Consider the following 18,869-nt stretch of genomic DNA (forward strand, 5'->3'; position numbering starts at 1 on the left):
TCAACAAGGATTAAGGATTTTCTATGTTCTAGGCACTGTGCTAAGTGCTAGGAATAATTTGTTGTTGTTCATTTGTGTACAACCCTGTGGCCCATATTGTTCATGGAGTTTTTTCTTGGCTAAGATACTGGAGTGGTGTGCCACTTCCTTCCCCAGTGGATTATGGCAGACAAAGGTTAAGGGACTTACTCAAGATCACACAGTTAGTAAGTATCCAAGATTGGATTTCGATTCAGATCTTCTCCAGACCCAGCATTCTATCTACTGTGCTTAGAATAAAGAAAACCACAAAAACTTAATCTCTACTCTCAGAGAGTTTGCATTCTGATGGGGGAGAGAATAAACAAACACACACACACACATACATACATACATATATATATATTTACACACAGAGAGAAGATGGCAGCGTAGAGGCAGTGAAAGTTCAGACCTCTGAAAACCCTTCCTTACCAATTACAAACTAAATGCTCCCAGGAAACTGAAAATCAAACCTAACAACAAGACAGAGCCAAGGAACCCTCCTGCTGGACTCAATTTAAATGGTACACCCCCCCCCCAAAAAAAAAAATCCAGAATTCGAGAGCACTTGGGTTTAAGGGGAAGGAAGAAGAAAGGTCCCAGGACACACACACACACACACACACACACACACACACACACACACACACACACACACACGCAACTTCTGGGTGGGCAAAGGCGCTGGTCTGGTGGGAGTACCTTGTGGGCAGGGCTGTGCCAGGCTCATAGCCTCAAACACAGGCAGTGGGGAAGGAGCTGGAGAGGGAGCTCAGAGCGGGCAGCCTGCTTGCAGCAGCAGAGACCCTCCTTATTGCTCCCCCCTTCCAAGAGGTTTTAGCCTCAGGACACATCTAGCCCAACCCAGCAGGACTTAATCCCATCAACAGTCTTCAGAGGTCAGGGAAGCTCAAGCTCCAACACCCCTCCCTCACAGACTGCTGGACTTTAATCCAATCAAAGCCTCCAGAGCATAAGGAAGCAAAAGCTCCAATACCCCACCCCCACAGACTGCACTGAGAGACTTGCTGACAAAACTCTAAGAGGGAAGACTGACAGAAAAGCCCAAACCCACAGATCCAACAGATAATGAGAGGAGCAAAAGTGCAGGCAACTACAGGGGGAAAAGAAGGGGCAAATATGAGCAAACAACAGAACAAGAAAAAAAAATTACATTCGACAGCTTGTATACAGGCAATGAACAAAGAGCAAATGGAACAGAGCAGGAGGAAATACCAAATAATAAAACAGAAATCCCAGCAAATTGGACATAGGCTTTGGAAGAACTCAAAATACAATTTAAAACACAATTAAGAGAGACTGAAGACAATTGGGAAAAGAACTTAAAAACTAAGATAAGTCATCTGGATACAGAGGCACTTGAACTAAAATGAGAAAATAGTGTCCTGAAAGCCAAAAATATACAGAGAATACATGATGGAAAGTCATCTTAGAAGGAAGACCAGAGTAGGAATCTGGGTTTCTCAGAAGTAATAGATTCCATGGGACAGACAATTAAATAAACCTATGTATGAATACTTCCTGTGTGAACAGAATGCGATAATGTGGAGCAATTACAGTCTGCAGTGGTGGAAGAAATACATGAATTAAATATATCCTGAATCCACCAAATTATAGCCCTACCCTTAGGGCTTTGTGGGTACAAAATAAGTGATTTAACCAATTTTGTAGTTTTGTTCACTTACCTAGACCTCAGTTTCCTCCTACAAAATGAGGTGCTAAGCAAGATAATCTCTAAAGTCTCTTTCAACTCTTAAAAAAAGGCATGTCCTTATGTATTTAATGCTAACCAACTGTGTTGAATAATTGAACTATGTCTATGTTTTGGGAACTCTAGGGTCTTTCAGTAACTATACTTATAATATCCCTATAGATAATGCTGTTTTGGGACTCATCAAAAACAGAAACCTAGCTGTTGAGGCCAGGTGTTTTTATGATTTCCTCAGCATACATTATGGAGAAAACTCTTCTGTTGTCCTGGATTTGACTGTCTGCTTGAATGAAATACAGATTTTTTTTTTAGCTTTTTTAAATGAAAGTATTTTGGATAAAGATTGAAGTTTGAAGTTAAAATCAAAATTCAGGGAAACTAAAGACACCTATTACATTTCTCGTCTTTATGTCTAGTTTCGCTGTGACAATCTTTCTTCTCCTGAGGTGGATAGAGGGGGGGAAAAAAGAAAGAAAGAAATCCACCCTGTCAATTTAATGCTCTTGTACTCTGACTAAGAAGCATGAAATAGCCACCTGCCACCTCGGTATTAAAGGTCATTTTCTATGAATTTATAGATAGGCTGTAAAAATAACATGATTTAAAACATATGACCACTGACTACTGTATTAGATAGATTCCTGTACTGTTGGATGTTGGTATTTGCAATAAAAAAAAGCTCACACAGACTGTTAGTCCAAAAGAGAGGATTACATTTTTATACCTGGCATGAAATGATTGCCCCTTAATTTTTATATGATAGAGTGTTGCCTTGGAACCAATAATAATAATGAACAATTATTATTAATAATAATAGTAACTAAAATTTATAAAAATCCTTAAATTTTTCAAAGCACCTTCCATACTTGTTTACATACCTTATCTCATTTGGTACTCCCTTCCTTCCTTCCTTCCTTCCTTCCTTCCTTCCTTCCTTCCTTCCTTCCTTCCTTCCTTCCTTTCTTTTCTTCCTTCTATCAGTTTCAGAAGGAAACTGAGGTTTAGAGAGAGTGAAGGATTTTCCTATGGTCAAATGGCTAGCAAATTCAAAAGAAGGCAGGTAGGCCAGTAGATAGAGCACTGGGCTTGGAAATTAGGAATACCTGAGTTCAGAGGTGGGCTCAGCCACTTATTAGCTGTGTAACTCTGGGTGACTCACATAATCTCTGTTGCCTCAACTGTAAAATATGGATACTAATAGCATCTACCTCCTCGAATTGTTGGGAGGGTTCATCTGCAAAGTACTTATTGCCATGCTTGGCATATAGTAGGAACTTGATCAATATTTATTACCTTCATTCTGTGCTACTATGTCATATTTCTCTAAAGTCCTGCCTAATGAGTAGAAATACTTATAAACAATTATTTGTGTTTCCTAAATTACTTTAGAATAAGGTAAACTAAACTGATTTTTTAAATAGCATTGCTTTGAGCTTTCTTATCTTAATGAAAATTTGAATTTAGCCTGTAGTACAAATAGAATCCCATTTTAATGAATAGCTCTCATTTAATGATACCATTCCATAGAATGGTGCTGCGTTTTTCTGGGAGATTGCCAATTCTAATATTGTTTTCCTCATATGCCTATCATCATAGAAGAGCCAACAAATGTTAGGGCTGAAAGAGAGCTTTAAAAAATTTTTTAGAGAAGTAGCTCAGAAAATTGAGAACCAGGCCTTGAAATGAGAGGTCCTGGATTCAAATTTGGCCTCAGACACTTCCTAGCTGGGTAAACCTGGGCAAATCATTTAATCTCCACTGCCTAGCCCTTACTATTCTTCTGCCTTGGAAACAATACAATGTATTGAGTCTAAGAAAGAAGGTATGGGTTTAAAAAAAATCTCAACTGTGGATTCTTTTTTTAAATTTTATAATATTTTTCCATGTTTACATGATTCATTTTCTTTCGAAAGCCTCTCCTCTTCCCAAGCCGACAAACAATTCCACTGGGTTGTACAAATGTTGTCACTTACTACCTATTTCCATATTATTCATTTTTGCTATAGAACGATCTTTTAAATCCTTAACCCCGAATCACATACCCATATATACATGTGATAAGTGATGTCACATGTTTTGCTTTTGCATTTCTACTTCCATAGTTCTTTCTCTCAATGTGGTTAGCATTCTTTCCCATAAGTCCTTCAGAAGTGTCTGGGCTTGTTGCATTACTACTAGTAGCAAAGTCCATTACATTGGATTGTTCCACAATGTTTTACTTTCTGTGTACAATGTTCTCCTGTTGAACTTGGATTCTCGACCTTTTTTGTATCACAGACCCCTTTGACAGTCTGGTGGAGCCTATGGATCCTTTCTCAGAATAAAGCTTTTAAGTTTATAAAGCAAATTACATAGGATTCCAAAGGAAACCAATTATATTAAAATGTAGTTTTAAAAAGATTTCTTTAAAAATAAGTTGATGGTCCAGCCCTAGGTTAAGAATCCCTTCTCTGGGGATAGTGACATAGCTCAGTGAATTGAGAGCTAAGGCTAGACACATCTTAATTGTGACCCTAGGCAAGTCATTTTTCCTAGCCCTTACCACTCTTCTGACTTGGAACTGATACACATTATTGATTCTAAAATGGAAGATGGAACATTAGAGTTTAAAAGCAAACAAAAAAAGAACGTCTGCTCCAACTCCCCCAAATTTACAAATGTAGAAACTGAGTCTCAAATCTGCATTAATAGCAGAACTGAATCTAGAACCATACTCTCTTAATAGCCAAGCTCTTGAATATCAATATGATTTCCTCTTTATAGTGTGTCCACAATTTTGGTTTGTACATGCTTTACCTGTCTTAACCACACACGTGAACAGCAATCTCTAAACTGTAATCTATTCCTACTATGCACTCTTGTCTCTGGGAAATTCTTTTCACCTTTTCTATTTTAGTGGTACCTTTCCTCTACCCATTTTAAGACATGAGATTGGAATGCTGTGATATAACTACATTAATAGAACTCTGAGTATAACTGTTGCATCCTTGGGTTTTGTTTAAATATTTACAACCAAGATGATTTCCCCATCATCACATTTACTTTTTCATATTTGATTTTGCATTTCACCATGCCAGCATTCTAGCAAGAAAATATGGAAGGAGGACACCTGGATTTGGGATAGCAAGATGGAAAAAGTAGATTCTACCACACTACATCATGCTTATAAGTCCCAATAAGAACAGACAGTGAACCCTTCCATACTTGGTATCAGTGCATTTCTGTGGCTATCTTTCTTAGATTTAACCATGCATAATATTTCAGAAAGACCATAAAAACCAAACAGTGGCAAATAGGATGTAGTCAGGCTAGCAGAACTAGTAGAATTTAATGTTATCAAGGTTCACTTTAACTAGTTATGTTAACCAGACAGCAATTCACCTAAACAACAACTATTATTCAATATAATACCATTTCTCCCTGTGACCTGTCTTATTGTTTAACCACACATCACCCTAAAAGCTGAATTCTATGTCAATCACTCATGATACATTATAAAACACTAGTCTTTAAAGCAGAAATTCTTAATGTTTTTTGTGTTATAGACTCCTTTGGCAGTTTGGTGAAACCTTTCATTCATTCATCAAACAATTATTGAACACCTTCTATATACTAGACCCATAATCCACAATATAGAGGAATCTCTTTTTGCCTAGATAACTGCTACAAAGGCAAGATCAACTATACCAGAATTCCTGCCCAAATTGAAAAATAAAATAAGATGAATTGAGAAGTAAAAGCCTTGAAATTCAGCAGTAGGAGATAAAAGAGTACAAAAATAAAACATGACTAGGGGTTGTTCAGTTCAGACTGAAGCATGTATCACCTGCTGAGTCTGTTCCTCTCTCCTACTGTTGAATTTCAAAGCCTTTGTTTCTCACCTAATTTGATTGTTTTTAATTTGGCAGGAAAATCTGAAAAAGTTTACTTTGCCTTTGTAGCAGTTATCTATGCAGAAAGAGATTCTCCTATACTGTGGATACCCTGTAAATAGATTGTGTTCCATAATGGTTTGATGAATGAATAATTATAGAAGTTATTGTCTTTTGAGCAAGAATTTGGAGGCATTTCCTCTAGGTCTCTAGGATTCTGTCATTTTGTTTTAAGACTCAAACTATTTTTGTGCATTTTTCTAAGATCCATGAACAAATGATTCTTATCTCCATCAGGTGCCTTGATTGTCACATCCAACTTGAGACAGGTTAGATTAGTGCTGCTAAATTAGGCAAATCATTGGGTGGGGAAAGAGTTTTTCTCCACCTCTGTTTGTAGTGGGTTGGGTTTGGTAATGTAGTCCAAATCAAGAAGTAAGCAAGCCAAACCAGGTTAGTTTGGTATACAAGGTTGTCTGCATAGCATCATAATCCAAAGCAGTCATGGGAGGGGAAAATAAAAGTTGGAGGTACTAAAATTCAGGCTGAAAAATCAATTCTACATCAGGCAGCACAATGCAGAGAAGACCATGGAAATTACTTTTTGTCGGATTCAAGCAGTCTTTCCCAAACTGAAGCTGTTAAACCCTCCAAGAAATGAAAAAACTGGTATTCACTACATCTTTTCATTATGGCAGCCACCACCCACCCCCCAACCCATATCAACATATCAATGTAGTGTGAGGATGAAAATGCCACCCTAATGTGACTCAGCCACATCTGTCAGGCTCTGGATATGTACATGGATGAAACTTGGTTTGGCAACATTTTCTTAGTCTTCTTTTAAATGTATACTGGGGTATTTGAGAATTGTAAAATTGCTTGGCTTTTCTAATATTCTCTTATTCCTAGTCTTACTAAGCCTGGCATGCCTATTCACAAGTAATATGAACAAATTAAGTTTTGCTTGTATCAGCACTTGATTCCTCTTCCTTTTAGGGTAATCTCTTCTATATTGGTATCAGCACAACAGACAAATTGAGAGTTTCTAGTTGAAGTTTTAGGCAAGAGATTATTTCTAAATTGTGCCTCAGCTGAAATTTAAGGCTTCTTTTTTCTTTCCTTTTCTGGCTCCAGTAGTCTAGAATTTTACTAGACCCTGAGGCAGACAGAAAGTTTAGGTGACACACTGTCTACTGCCAAGGGATTTATCATATAGTATGAGAAGAAGATACCAATACTGATAGCTCAAATGCACAATCTTATAATAAATGCATTTTATAATATACAATAAAGTGCTGTGTGAGGTCTGATAGAGAAATCTGGCTTTTGGTACTAACTATATGAGCCTGGTCAAGTCACTTCACTGTTTGCCTCAGTTTCCTCATCTGTCATATGATCTGGAGATGGAAATGGCAAACCCCTTCAGTATCTTTGCCCAAAAATACACAAATGGAGTCTCGAAGAGTCACACTCTACTGAAACAACTGAAAAACAACAGTGAGAGATTTAGAGTGACTGGCCCATGTTCCCAAGCCAGATAGGTTTTGAACTCATTTTTCCTGATTGCCAGTCTATTCACTACCTCACACCACCCCTCAAAATTGTATATAATGGTTTGGTGACCAGAACATTCAATTAATCACTCTCCTAGTCTCCTACCCTTTGGGAATTTTTTTAAAAGTTTTTGCTCTTTCAATATTTTAAATGGTCAGTCATGGAACTATGGTTCTTGAGATGTAGTTTGTTGAAAAATAGATATCTAAACACAAAAATCAGAAATCAGATTATGACAGATCTAACACTGAAGGGTTCTTAGAGACCAAGCCTCCAGTTTTAAAGATGGGATATCCGAGTTCCATAGAAGTAAAGTGATTTCCTGACAGTCATACACCTAGTAAGTACTAGAGTTGCAATCTGATTTCCAGGTGATTTTCCTCTAGGTATCCACCCTAGACAAACATGAGTTCAGGTGACCTGTGACACCTGTTTTCAAGTCTCAGCTCAAATCCTACCTTCTGTAAGAAGTATTTCCCAAGTTCTTTAACTAATTTTAGTGCCTTCTCTCTGAAATTATCTCCAATTTATTCTATGTATACATATTTTTTCTAGTACATAGTTGTTTGTATAACATTTTTCCTTTGCTGATTATTTCAAATTTATCTTATAAATAACTTACTTTGTCTTTATTTATTCTTGTATTGTCTACCTTATTAGATTATAAGCGTCTTGAGGACAGAGACTGTCTTTTGTCTCTTTTTGTATCCTACAGTGCTTGCATAGTGCCTGGCACAAAGTGGGCAACTACTAAGTGTTTATTGATTGGTTGATTGATTGTCTCCCTTTTAGACAATGAATGCCTTGAGAGAAGGAATTGGTTAGTTTCCCCTCTTTCTTTGTGCCACGAGCACTTCATTTTTTCTTATATCATTAATTTTCTTATTTCCCAATTCCATGTAAAAACACTTTTACATTTGGTTTTCTAAAAAATCTTGAGTTCCAAATTCTCCTCTCTTCCTTCCCCATTCCTTGAGAAATTTGATATAGACTACACATGTGCAATCATGCACAACCTAGCCCCCAGCACTTCAGCACACTACCTGGCCCATAATTATTTTGTTCAGTTGTTTCAGTGGGGTCTGACTCTTCATCACTATGTTTGGGAGTTTTCCTTGCAAAGATACTGGAGTGGTTTGCTATTTCCTTCTCTGGCTTATTTTACAGATGAGAAAACTGAGGTAATTGAAGGTTAAGTGTCTTACGCAGGATCACACTGCTATTAAGTGTCTGAAGCCAGATTTGAACCCAAGAAGATGAATCTTCCTGACTGCAGACCTGGTCCTCTACCCACTGTGCCACCTAGCTCTCCGTTGTACATAATTAGTGCTTAGTAAATGCTAGTTGACTGACTGACATCGAAGCTCGTAAAAACTGTGCTACTTTGAAGTGATAGATAATCAGATTTGTCCTAATACTTTGCTTGGACCTTTCATTTGCGCTAATTTCCCTTTCCCTTGAATATTAGTCACATGTAGTTGTTTCTCCCATCCATATATTTTAAATACCCTTAAAACAATTAATCATCAAGTAAGCAGGCAGCTATGTAGCTCAGAGCGCCAGGTCTGGTGATGGGAGGTCCTGGGTTTAAGTCTGGCCTTGGACACTTCCTAGCTATATGGCTCTGGACAAGTCACTTGATCCCTTGCCACTCTTCTGTCTTGGAACCAGTATATGACATTGATTCTAAGATAGAAGATAAGTGTTAGTTGGGTTGTTGTTGGGGGGGGGGTATTTGTTTTTTTAAATCCTCACCTTCTGTCTTGGAATCAAGTATATCCAAGGCAGAAGAGTGATAAGGGCTAGGCAATGGGGGTCAAGTGACTTGCCCAGGGTCACACAGCTAGGAAGTATCTGAAGTCACATTTGAACCCAGGACCTCCCATCTCTAGGCCTGGCTCTCAATCCACTGAGCTACCCAGCTTCCCCCAGGGTGGTTGTTGTTTTATTTGTTTTCTCTGGTTTTGGTTTTGTTTTGTTTTAAGGGGAAAAAAATACTTGGAGTCAGGGCTGCTAGATGACAAGAAAAAATAAAAATAATCCCTGCTCTCAAGAAACTTATATTTTTGTAAGTAAATATCTATGTAATATGTATAGTTTCCTCCTAAAAATGTAATGTAATTACACAAATACCTACACAGAAATATACATAAGCGTACATAAATCAGTACATACATCTATCCATAGTAGATAGAAGGTCCTCGTAGAGGGGCTTGGCACTGTCCCTTGTGAGTACTGGGAAAGATCTCTTGAAGGAGGTACCCCTTGAACTGAGACTTAATGGAAGCTGGAGATTCAAAGAGTTGGAGGTGAGTGGAGAGACAATTTAGGCAAAGGACCAGAGCTTCAAAGGCCAGAGACTTGGGAAATGGCCAGAACTTTAAGCAAAGAGCAGACCCTGTATTGTAGCTCCCCCCCCCCTTTATTTTACTCAACAAGGACTGGGCATTGCATATTAATAGATGTTTAATATGTGGTTGTTAAATAAAGGTTGCACAACAGGTTCCTACCCAATCACATTAACACCATGTTTCTTTTCTCTGCAGAATTTCAGAGGCAAGAAAGCGTGAAATCCCAGAATAAAGGCGTCCAGTTATATGACACACCTTATGAACCAGAAGGCAATGGGGTAGATTCAGACTCTGAAAGCTTGGTCAGCCAGCGTTTACGAGAAAGCAAGTTGCCCCAGGACGACGACAGGCCTGCAGACGAGTACGATCAGCCTTGGGAATGGAACAAAGTCACAATTCCAGCCTTAGCAGGTAAAAGAAAACGAGTTAATTCTTGCATTTTTTAATAGTCTATCCTGTATGTATATTCACTACTGCAAAGGATGTACAAAGTTCTCTGTGGTCTCTCTAAAATAAGTGACAACATTTTCCATCTATTTACCCTTCCAAGCTTTCCACTAAAACCCATTTTTTATGAATTGGTAGCCTTGCCATCATTTGATGAGTTGACTCCATGTCTATGAAAACATATCCATTGAGTTATGGCAGTTTGCACACTTGTATTCCTTGAAAACTCAAGCATTGTCTATGTAGTTTATTGCTGAAACTCCCCATCTGCTTGAATTACGTAAATCAGTGTATAAATTAAAAATAAATTAAAAAAAATTTTAATAAAATAAATTTTAAAGGGGGGGGACCCCCAAAGTGGCAGAATCTACTACTATCCCCAGCCCTTTTTTCTCTCTACTTCCCATTCACCGTTTGCCCAAGCATCCCCTGTACTGACCTTACAGGAATTTCTGTAACCTTTCTCTTCCAAGGATCTTGGCTCCTGACAACCCTCTCTTGCCTCTTGACTGATTTCTCGCCAGCCCTTTCGTTTGCCTGAATTGCATTTACCAGTTGGGTGCTTAGCTCAGCTCTTCCTTCTGGGAAACTTGACCCCACATTCATATCAGCCCCTTTGAATCATTATCACATCATTTCTAGCCGTTAGAGATATCTTGTCCAACTCATGATTTAATATTTAGGAAAACTAAATTCTAGGAGACTGAGTGGCTCTGATAGCCAGGAGCAACCTTCTACACAACGTTTTGGGCTTCCCTCTGAGCCTTGTTTCCTCTCTGAGGATTGCCTCCAGCTCCTACTTTGCATAGCAGAGTGAACAATTAATAGTTCTTCATCAGTATTTAACCTTTCTCAGCTCAGATTTCAGACCTGATCAGTTTACAGATAATCATTAAGTAGGTACTTCCTAGGAGAGCAGATTTCCAAAACTGTTGTTTTTATAGAATCAGAAAATCCCTTAAAAATATATTGAGTGGGAGGGAGTACAGGCTAGATGGCTCAGTGAATTGAGAGCCAAGCCAAGAGATGGGAGGTCCTGGGTTCAAATCTGGCCTCAGACACTTCCTAGCTATGTGACTCTGGGCAAGTCACCTAACCCCCTTTGCATAGCCCTTACCCCTCTTCTTTCATGGAACCAATACGGTATTGATTCTAAGATGGAAAGCAACTTTTTAATTTTTAATGAGGAAAAAAATATATTGAGTGAGGTTAGCTAAGTGGCTCAGTGGATATAGACTAATAACATAGGCTTAGAGACTGGGTTCAAAGATGGCCTCAGAAACTTCCTAGATGTATGGAACTGAGTCAATTCACTAAAGTCCAGTTGTCTAGCTCATACTATTCTTCTGCCTTGGAACCAATACTTAGTATTGATTCTAAGGCAAAAGGTACTAACAGTTTAAAAAAAAATACATCGAATGGCAGATAAACCTCCCACTTAGGGAAAAGAGTCTCTTTCAGAGAGTTATAAGGAGAAATATTTTTTTTAATTAGAATAAAACTTTTTTCCTTATTCTATTGCTGTAATCTCTTCCATGCATTATACAGAGTAATAGAGAAATCGAATTCCAATTGTCTCCACTTCATTTGAAACCCTGTTCTCATTACTAATTAGAAAATGCTCATTTAAACTACTCTGTGGTACCACTTCACAGCAATCAAATTGGCAAAAATTACTTAAGTAGCAAAACTCAGTGTTTGTGAATCCTAAAGAAACAAGATCACTCATGCATACATCACTGGTGGAATTCAGTTCCATAAACATTTATTAAGCACCCACTCATTGCAAAGCACTGGCAAATTTTGATAGAACCTTTTCTGGAGTTTGTCTGGCAGTTAAAACAAAAGTCAGAAATTAATTGTAATCTGATTCAGTCTCATTATTAATATTATACTGTTGGTGTTGTCCAAATGAAAAAAACGATGGATGGATGGATGGATGGATGGATGGATGGATGGATGGATGGATGGATGGAAAGAAAGATAGCAAGTTTGATATATGAGAGATAGACACACATACATAATATTATTTGTAATTGAAAAAATGCTATGGACAGCTTCAGTGCCCAACAAATTGTGACTAAATACATTGTAGTGTATATCATTGCCATTAAAAAAAGGAAAATATAGTTGCAGAGACTTTTGGAAGACTTTAAGATAATGCAGTAAAGAAAGCAGAAGTATATATCTACTCACTGACTATATTAAAATAAAGATGTATTTGCAAATACATGGATAGTGAACAAATACAAACTGAAGGGGATACCAAGGAATAACTAATAAGATTTTATGGATGTTTTGTATGTAGAAATTTTCTTTAGCATGATTGTAAAGTTTGTTAATTGTTTAATTTAATAAAGTTGTGTATATTACTATTACTAATAAGGATTGTAAAGTTCATAAAAAAGATACTTAAAGTAAATGTTGGAGTAAACCAATATATAATATTTTGAATATACTCTCATAGAAATCATCAGACTACCATCATGTCAAAAGGACTGTAAAATCTGAAGTAATTTTCTTTCACAATTTAGGTATCCAATACAAAAGATAGGAAACAAAATCTTGTCTATTTCCATGTTGAACAATTAAGAATTTATCTTTTTTTAATTAGATATTTGATATCTTTTCTTTTAATATCACTTACATTTCTTCTACTAGATCTCCTTCTTCCCCCTCAAAGTCATCCCTTATAATAAAGAACTTTTTTTACTAGTAAAAAAAAGGAAGAAGAGAAAAATTCAACAAAACTAAATCATCTCATCCAAAAAATACCAACATGCAATGTTCCAAACCATGGACTCATAAGGAAGTGTCTTATTTTTCTTCCTCTGGACCAGGCTTGTCTTTTATAATTTAGCAGCATTGACTCTGAACATTTTCAAATAATTTTTCTGGATTCAATTCAGATTTTAAATCCTTTAAGAAACTTCTAGAATGGTTCTTGATTTGTATGGAGCAGAACAGGAGGAAGTGTGGAAAGTCTTATAGCTCAAGGATCCTAAAATTATGTCTTTCTGGGCTGTAGAAATGCTGTGTAATCTCTACCAAGTTGAGGCCCTTGATAGTCTCAGGACCCCAGAGTGGCATAAAATATGTCCAACTTTGAGACAGAACAATGTAACAAATAAATTGATGTATTATGGTTACTATAGATTCATTTTATGCCACCTGGAATTAAATGGAAAGCCCATAGGGTAGCTTGTCAGGTAAAGGATCTTTTAAAAATATCTATTCATGAAGATTGGTACTCAATTGAGTAATAATGAATTGCCTGTGAGTATACTGAAAGAGGATTGAGTTGAAGCCACCTTTGAGAGTTATAGATTCAGGCTTTAGAATTCTATAAGTGGGTAGGTCAAAATTTTGATAACTAGTTCCTAGGAGAATATTTCAATGTTTTAAAAGTATTTTTGGTGGTGAACAAATGAATATGGATTCTAATTGAGGGGAGTCTAACTTAAGCCTGGATCAGAAATGCCAGGGCAAGCAGCTCTCACAACATTTTACAATAAGAATGTCTGTTCAGAAAATATTTGAATGACATCCAAATGCTTAAGAAACAATCCTGGATTCCTGCAGATGCCAGGGAGGGTTCTTGCTCTCGGTATCCCATGATAGTCGGTTATCTCTTGTCATCTCTGTCTGCAACTGTTAGATAATAAACTATTATTATAGGGCCAGCTAGGTAGTACAATGGATAGAGCACCAGATGTGGAATCTGGAGGACTAGGGTTCACATCTGGCCTCAGACACTTTCTAGCTGTGTGACCCTGGACAAGTCATTTAACCCTGATTTTCTATCCCTTGCCACTTTTCTGCCTTAGAAGTAATGCTAAGACAAAATGTAAGAATATCTATAAATAAATAAAATACTGTTATAGGTTTGAAGACAGCAAGGGATTAGAGTGGTAGGGAGAGAGAGAGTCAAATGTTCATGGATTTAGAGGTGACCTCAGAGACCATCTAGTCCAATTCCCTCATTTTACTAAAGTATTGAAAAGGGGGATTTGTGACTTTGTACTGTTTACTAAACTAGATCCTTTCTCTCATCAGAGATAATTACATTTGCATTACTCAGCTATTAGAATTCCAATATAGTTTCCAAAAAAAAGGACTATGGCTGTAACTCCAGAAGATATGTCACTTTGCAAAGTTTTATCAGCTACTGATTGCCAGGGGATCAGGATGCTGGAACTCCCCTGCATTTCAATCCTACTTCCATAATATAGCTCAGAGTCTTCCCCTCCTTTCCAGTCACACAGCCAGCCCCCCCATCCTATTCAAAACATTATTAATTCCCACTATTACTCTAGCTTTCTAATTGCTCTGTCTTTATCTCTAGTTTCTCTCTTCTTCATTCTATTCACCATATAGCTTCAAAACTAATATTCCTAAAACAAAGACCTAACCCACGTCCCTCACCTGCTCTGGAATCTCTCATGATTCCCTCTTCCCTCCAGGATAAAATGCAAACTCCTGTTTGGTTGCCAATATCTTTACAATATCTGGCTTCTGTATACCTTTCCAGGGTTACGTTCTATGGTCCAGCCAAATTGACCTGGCCCAATGTTCCTTATATACAACCATCTCCATGCCTTTACATGTGCTCCTACATGTGGGAGAACAGAAAATATACTAGCTCTTAAGTCAAATCCCACCTTTGATCCTTATCCCTGGTTGCCCTTGAGCAAGTTTAACCTATAAACCTTTGTTTCCATCTCTGCAAAATGAGAGGTTTGGACCAGAGGGTCTCCAAGGTCCCTTCTATATCTAGAGCCATGAACCTCTGCCCCTCTGAATACTCTCTCCCCACCACCACCAATCCCTTGCTGTCTTCAAAGCTCACCCCAGGTGTGATCTCTTGCAGGAAGCCCATCCCATTCCCCCAATACTTCTCCCCACATCTCCAGCCTCAACTGTTATTGAATTTGTCTTTATTTCTAGCAACAAGCATGGCACCTGATACTTGGTTTTAGACCTTTGATTTCATTCGATGTATAAGGGCACTCCCCATGAAAAAATTGTTCTATCAAAACAGGACCTTTTCTGTAATTTCCGATCTATAGATAGTTGCCTGATGCACTAAGGAGAGTTTAAGTGACTTGCCCAGAGTCACACAGGCCTTTCTTGACTATCCAATACACTAGACTGCCTCCTTCTCTCATCTTTTTCCCCCCCTTCTCTCTCTCATTCCTATCTTCTAACTCTCCCATCTTTCTCTTTCTTCCATCTCTCTCTCTCTCTGGTTCTATCTCCCTTTTTCTTTCTCCCTCTCCCATCTCCCTCTTCCTTCTCTCTGACTCTCTCCATATCTCTGCTTCTCTCTTTCTATCTCTCTCCCTATCTCTATCTCTCATTTCTTTCTGTCTCTCTCATCCCTCTCTGTCTGACTCTTACCTGTCTGTCTCTCATTATCTCTTTCTGTCTCTTTGTCTCCATAGTTTCTTAATAAATACTTAGTGAATTAAATTAACAGTTTGGGAAGGCTTTCAATTAGTTTGTGTTCCCTTAAAGAAAGGAAGGTGGAGAGGAAAGTGGTAGAAGTACTTAGCAGGCTAATGAGGACTAATTAATGTACTGTAATTGCCTTTCTCAATAGTTATAACCACAGTACTTGTAAACCCATTCAGCACCGACATCTTAGAAATGTTACTCTTTTGTAAGGAAAAGATCATACCTTGTCTAAAGGATGCTGAGTTATGTTAGTTTTTGGTCTTTTGTTTGGGGGTTGGGGGTTTTGTTGCTGTTTTTGGCCTGCTATCTTTTTCTTAGAAGTTGATTATCTGGGTATAAAGAAATGTCTATCTTTCCATTCTTTTTTTTGTCATAGTTTGCTTTAAATTTCATCAAGTTGCTCCCAAAATTTTCATACATGAAGCCTCAGGCTACTGGAAAGAGGAGAGTTTTGTTGCAAATAAAAGAATAAATCTCAATTATTGTCATTATCATCATTTTTTTGCTTTGAATTTCTATAGGACATTTGTTAGTGTAAACGCCTTGCATTCTCCACTGGAAGCATCCATTCCACATTTGTGGTCTTTGAGTTCTGTATTGCAAATACCTCCTGAAAAACTAGAACCCACATTCGATGAATCAGTGCACTAAAACAACCTAAATAGAATTCTACGTCAACACTTTTACAAGTCTTACATATTGTAAAATGTGGTTTTTTTGGTGCTGTGACTCATTCTTTCTCTTCAAATTTTGCTACTGTTATTTGCTCCCTCAATTAGGCTTTCAGGATGTAGCAAGCGAGAAACATTTTAGACTCTCAAAAGAGTCTTGACCAGTAGCACGTTTTCTCTGTCCAACAGCATGAGTGTTCAGTCATTGGCTAAAATTCCCCCAATGCCAGAAAACATTAGGAACATTTGGTTTTTGATGAGTCCCAGCAGCAGAGGAGCAGATCCTGAGGATCTGATTTCACAGCCCAGCAACCCACACAGCTTACAGAGGGAAACAATATAGGATCTCAATGGGAACAGAAGGATATTGTAAGTTTAATCAGCCTTGCACGCCACCTACCCTTCCACCAGCAGGAATTCTGTATTTTAGACAGGAGAGCATCTGTTTCTATCCAATTTTGAAACTCCCATTGAAGCTTTTGTAGAAACAAATTGCTTGGTCATAGCCACAGACCCCCGTTTCCAGGTGGGTTCTTAAATTCACTTCCATTCACTTAGAAAAGGCAGCCAAAGCATGGAACTTAGCTTTTTGTGTGAGCCCATCAGTCTCCCTGAAAAAGGAAGGGATGCACACCCAGCTGTGGGCAAGTCACTGAAAAGAAACTCTCCAAAAAGCTGCTCATGTCCTAGATTGAGCCCTAGGCTGAGTTCTTTAAAGTGAATCTCATGATATCACTGAAATTTTCTGCTCTTTCTTTGCTGTCAGTTCTGAGTTTTCTTTATATAACTTGTGAAAGGTGTCTAATCCTAGGATCAGAGATTGAGAGCTAGATGGAGCCATTCAGTCCAACTCCCATCATTTTACAGATGAAAAAACTGAGGCACACTTTTAAACCCAAAATTCATTGTATATACATGATATCCTAGTAATACTGTTTTATTTCTGAATGTGGCCAACCCAAAGGGAATTTGTGGGCTGTCTGTCCAGTTTGGGGAACTCTTAAAAACTGGCTTTTTGGGGGGGATAAACTGTTCTGTATTTTAAACCTAAAATGTGCCTCCATTTTTTATTTGGAAAACAAATTAAATATTGGCTACTACTAAAAGTGTTCCAAGTTGTTCTCAGTTTTCATGGGCCATGTAGACTTTCCCCAAGGACCTCTCTCTGAGGTTTAGGATTATAATTCAGGAAGAGAAAAATTTTGTTTAAGCAACAATTGAAATAAAATGTAAGGTTTTTAATATCTTTTACAAATGATTTTCAGAATAAAGCTCAGCAGATCACTCTACAGTTTCCTCAAGGTAATTATAGGATTTTAGGATGAGAATAAATCAGCTTATCTAACTCCCTTATTTATACATAAAGAAGCTAAGGCCTAGAGAAAATTGTTCTTTTCCTTTTTTATATATCAGAATCAAGTCCCAAAGAGATTCTCCCTAGTAACAAATAGGAAAAGTCAAGGAAAACAAATAAATGCTTTGGCCACATCTATAAATGCATTCCTCATTCCAATTCTGTAGTCCACCATCTCTCTGCAATGAAGTGGCATACATGGTCAACTCTCAAACCTTTGAAGGCACAAGATCTAAAGTTTTTTCAATATTGTTTTCATTTACATTATTGTGGTCTGCATCAGTTTGTGTAATTCCCAAGTTTTGCTGAGTTTTTATTTATCATTTCTTATGACAATATTTTGTAACATTCATATTGTATTCATGAGCAGTAGCATGATTCAGGGAAGAGAACAGGGTCTTGATCCTCAAAGGTTTGGGGTTCAAAATAGTCTCTGCATCTAATTACCTAGGCAGACATGAGAATTGGAATAGATGGCTTTTGAAATACCTTCTAGCTCTCTGTCTGTGATATACCATGATATTTCCACATTTCCCTTCCATGGGCACCCATATTCCATGTCATTCTTTTTGCTTTAAGAAGTGTTAGAATATACATTGTTGTTAGAATATACATGGTTTGGTGGGTTTTTTTGGTTTTTTTTTTTTATCAGTTGTGACCCCATTTGGGATTTTATTGGCAGAGGTACTGGAGTCATTTGCCATTTCTTTCTTCAGCTTATTTGACAGACGTAAAATCTTAGGCAAACACAGTTTAGTGACTTGCCCAGCTTCACATAGCAAGTATACACTACCAGATTTTAATTCAGGTTGTCTTAAGCTGGCACTCTCTCCAGCTTGCTACCTTCTGCCATGTAGTCTTTCTCCCTCTCCCACCCTTCCCACATCTCTCTCTCCTCTCGTTCTTTCTCCCTCTGGCTCTGTGTCTCTCTGTCTTTCTCTCTGCCTCTGACTGTCTCTGTCTCCATCTCTCTCTTTTTCCTTCTCTGTGTGTGTGTGTCTGTCTTTCTCTCTGTCTCTCTGTGTGTGTCTCTCTCTTCCTCTTCTTTCTGTCCTCTCATGCATGATAGATGGATAAATATCAAGTAATTCAATGGGTTGTTATCCAAATATATGTCACATTTTCTGCATAGGTATTCCATTTTTTAACCCTTACCTTCTGTCCTAGAATCAATATTATATGTCAGTTCCAAAGCAAAATAGTGATAGGGGTTAGGTAATAGGGGTTACATGACATGCCTAGAATCACATAGCTAGAAAGTGTCTGAGCCTGCATTTGAACCCAGGACCTCCTTTCTCCAGACCTGGCTCTCTTTCAACAGGTATTCTTCATGCACATGGTTTTTCCTGAATGAATTATGGAATTCATCCCTTTTCAGTGGGCATGAATTTCACAACAGAGGGTTTA

The 18,869-nt window shown here is 37.8% G+C and overlaps 1 protein-coding gene across 1 annotated transcript in view; it reads left to right on the forward strand.

The window, feature by feature from the left end:
* SHB (SH2 domain containing adaptor protein B) overlaps positions 1-18,869 on the forward strand; it is a 347,704-nt gene that overhangs the window by 202,831 nt on the left and 126,004 nt on the right. Inside the window, exon 3 of the mRNA XM_001363850.4 lies at positions 9,729-9,944. Coding sequence (XP_001363887.2) covers positions 9,729-9,944 — 216 coding nt within the window. The remainder of the gene's footprint in view (positions 1-9,728; positions 9,945-18,869) is intronic.

Source organism: Monodelphis domestica, chromosome 7 (assembly GCF_027887165.1).
Source record: "Monodelphis domestica isolate mMonDom1 chromosome 7, mMonDom1.pri, whole genome shotgun sequence".
In the NCBI taxonomy this organism is placed as follows: domain Eukaryota; kingdom Metazoa; phylum Chordata; class Mammalia; order Didelphimorphia; family Didelphidae; genus Monodelphis; species Monodelphis domestica.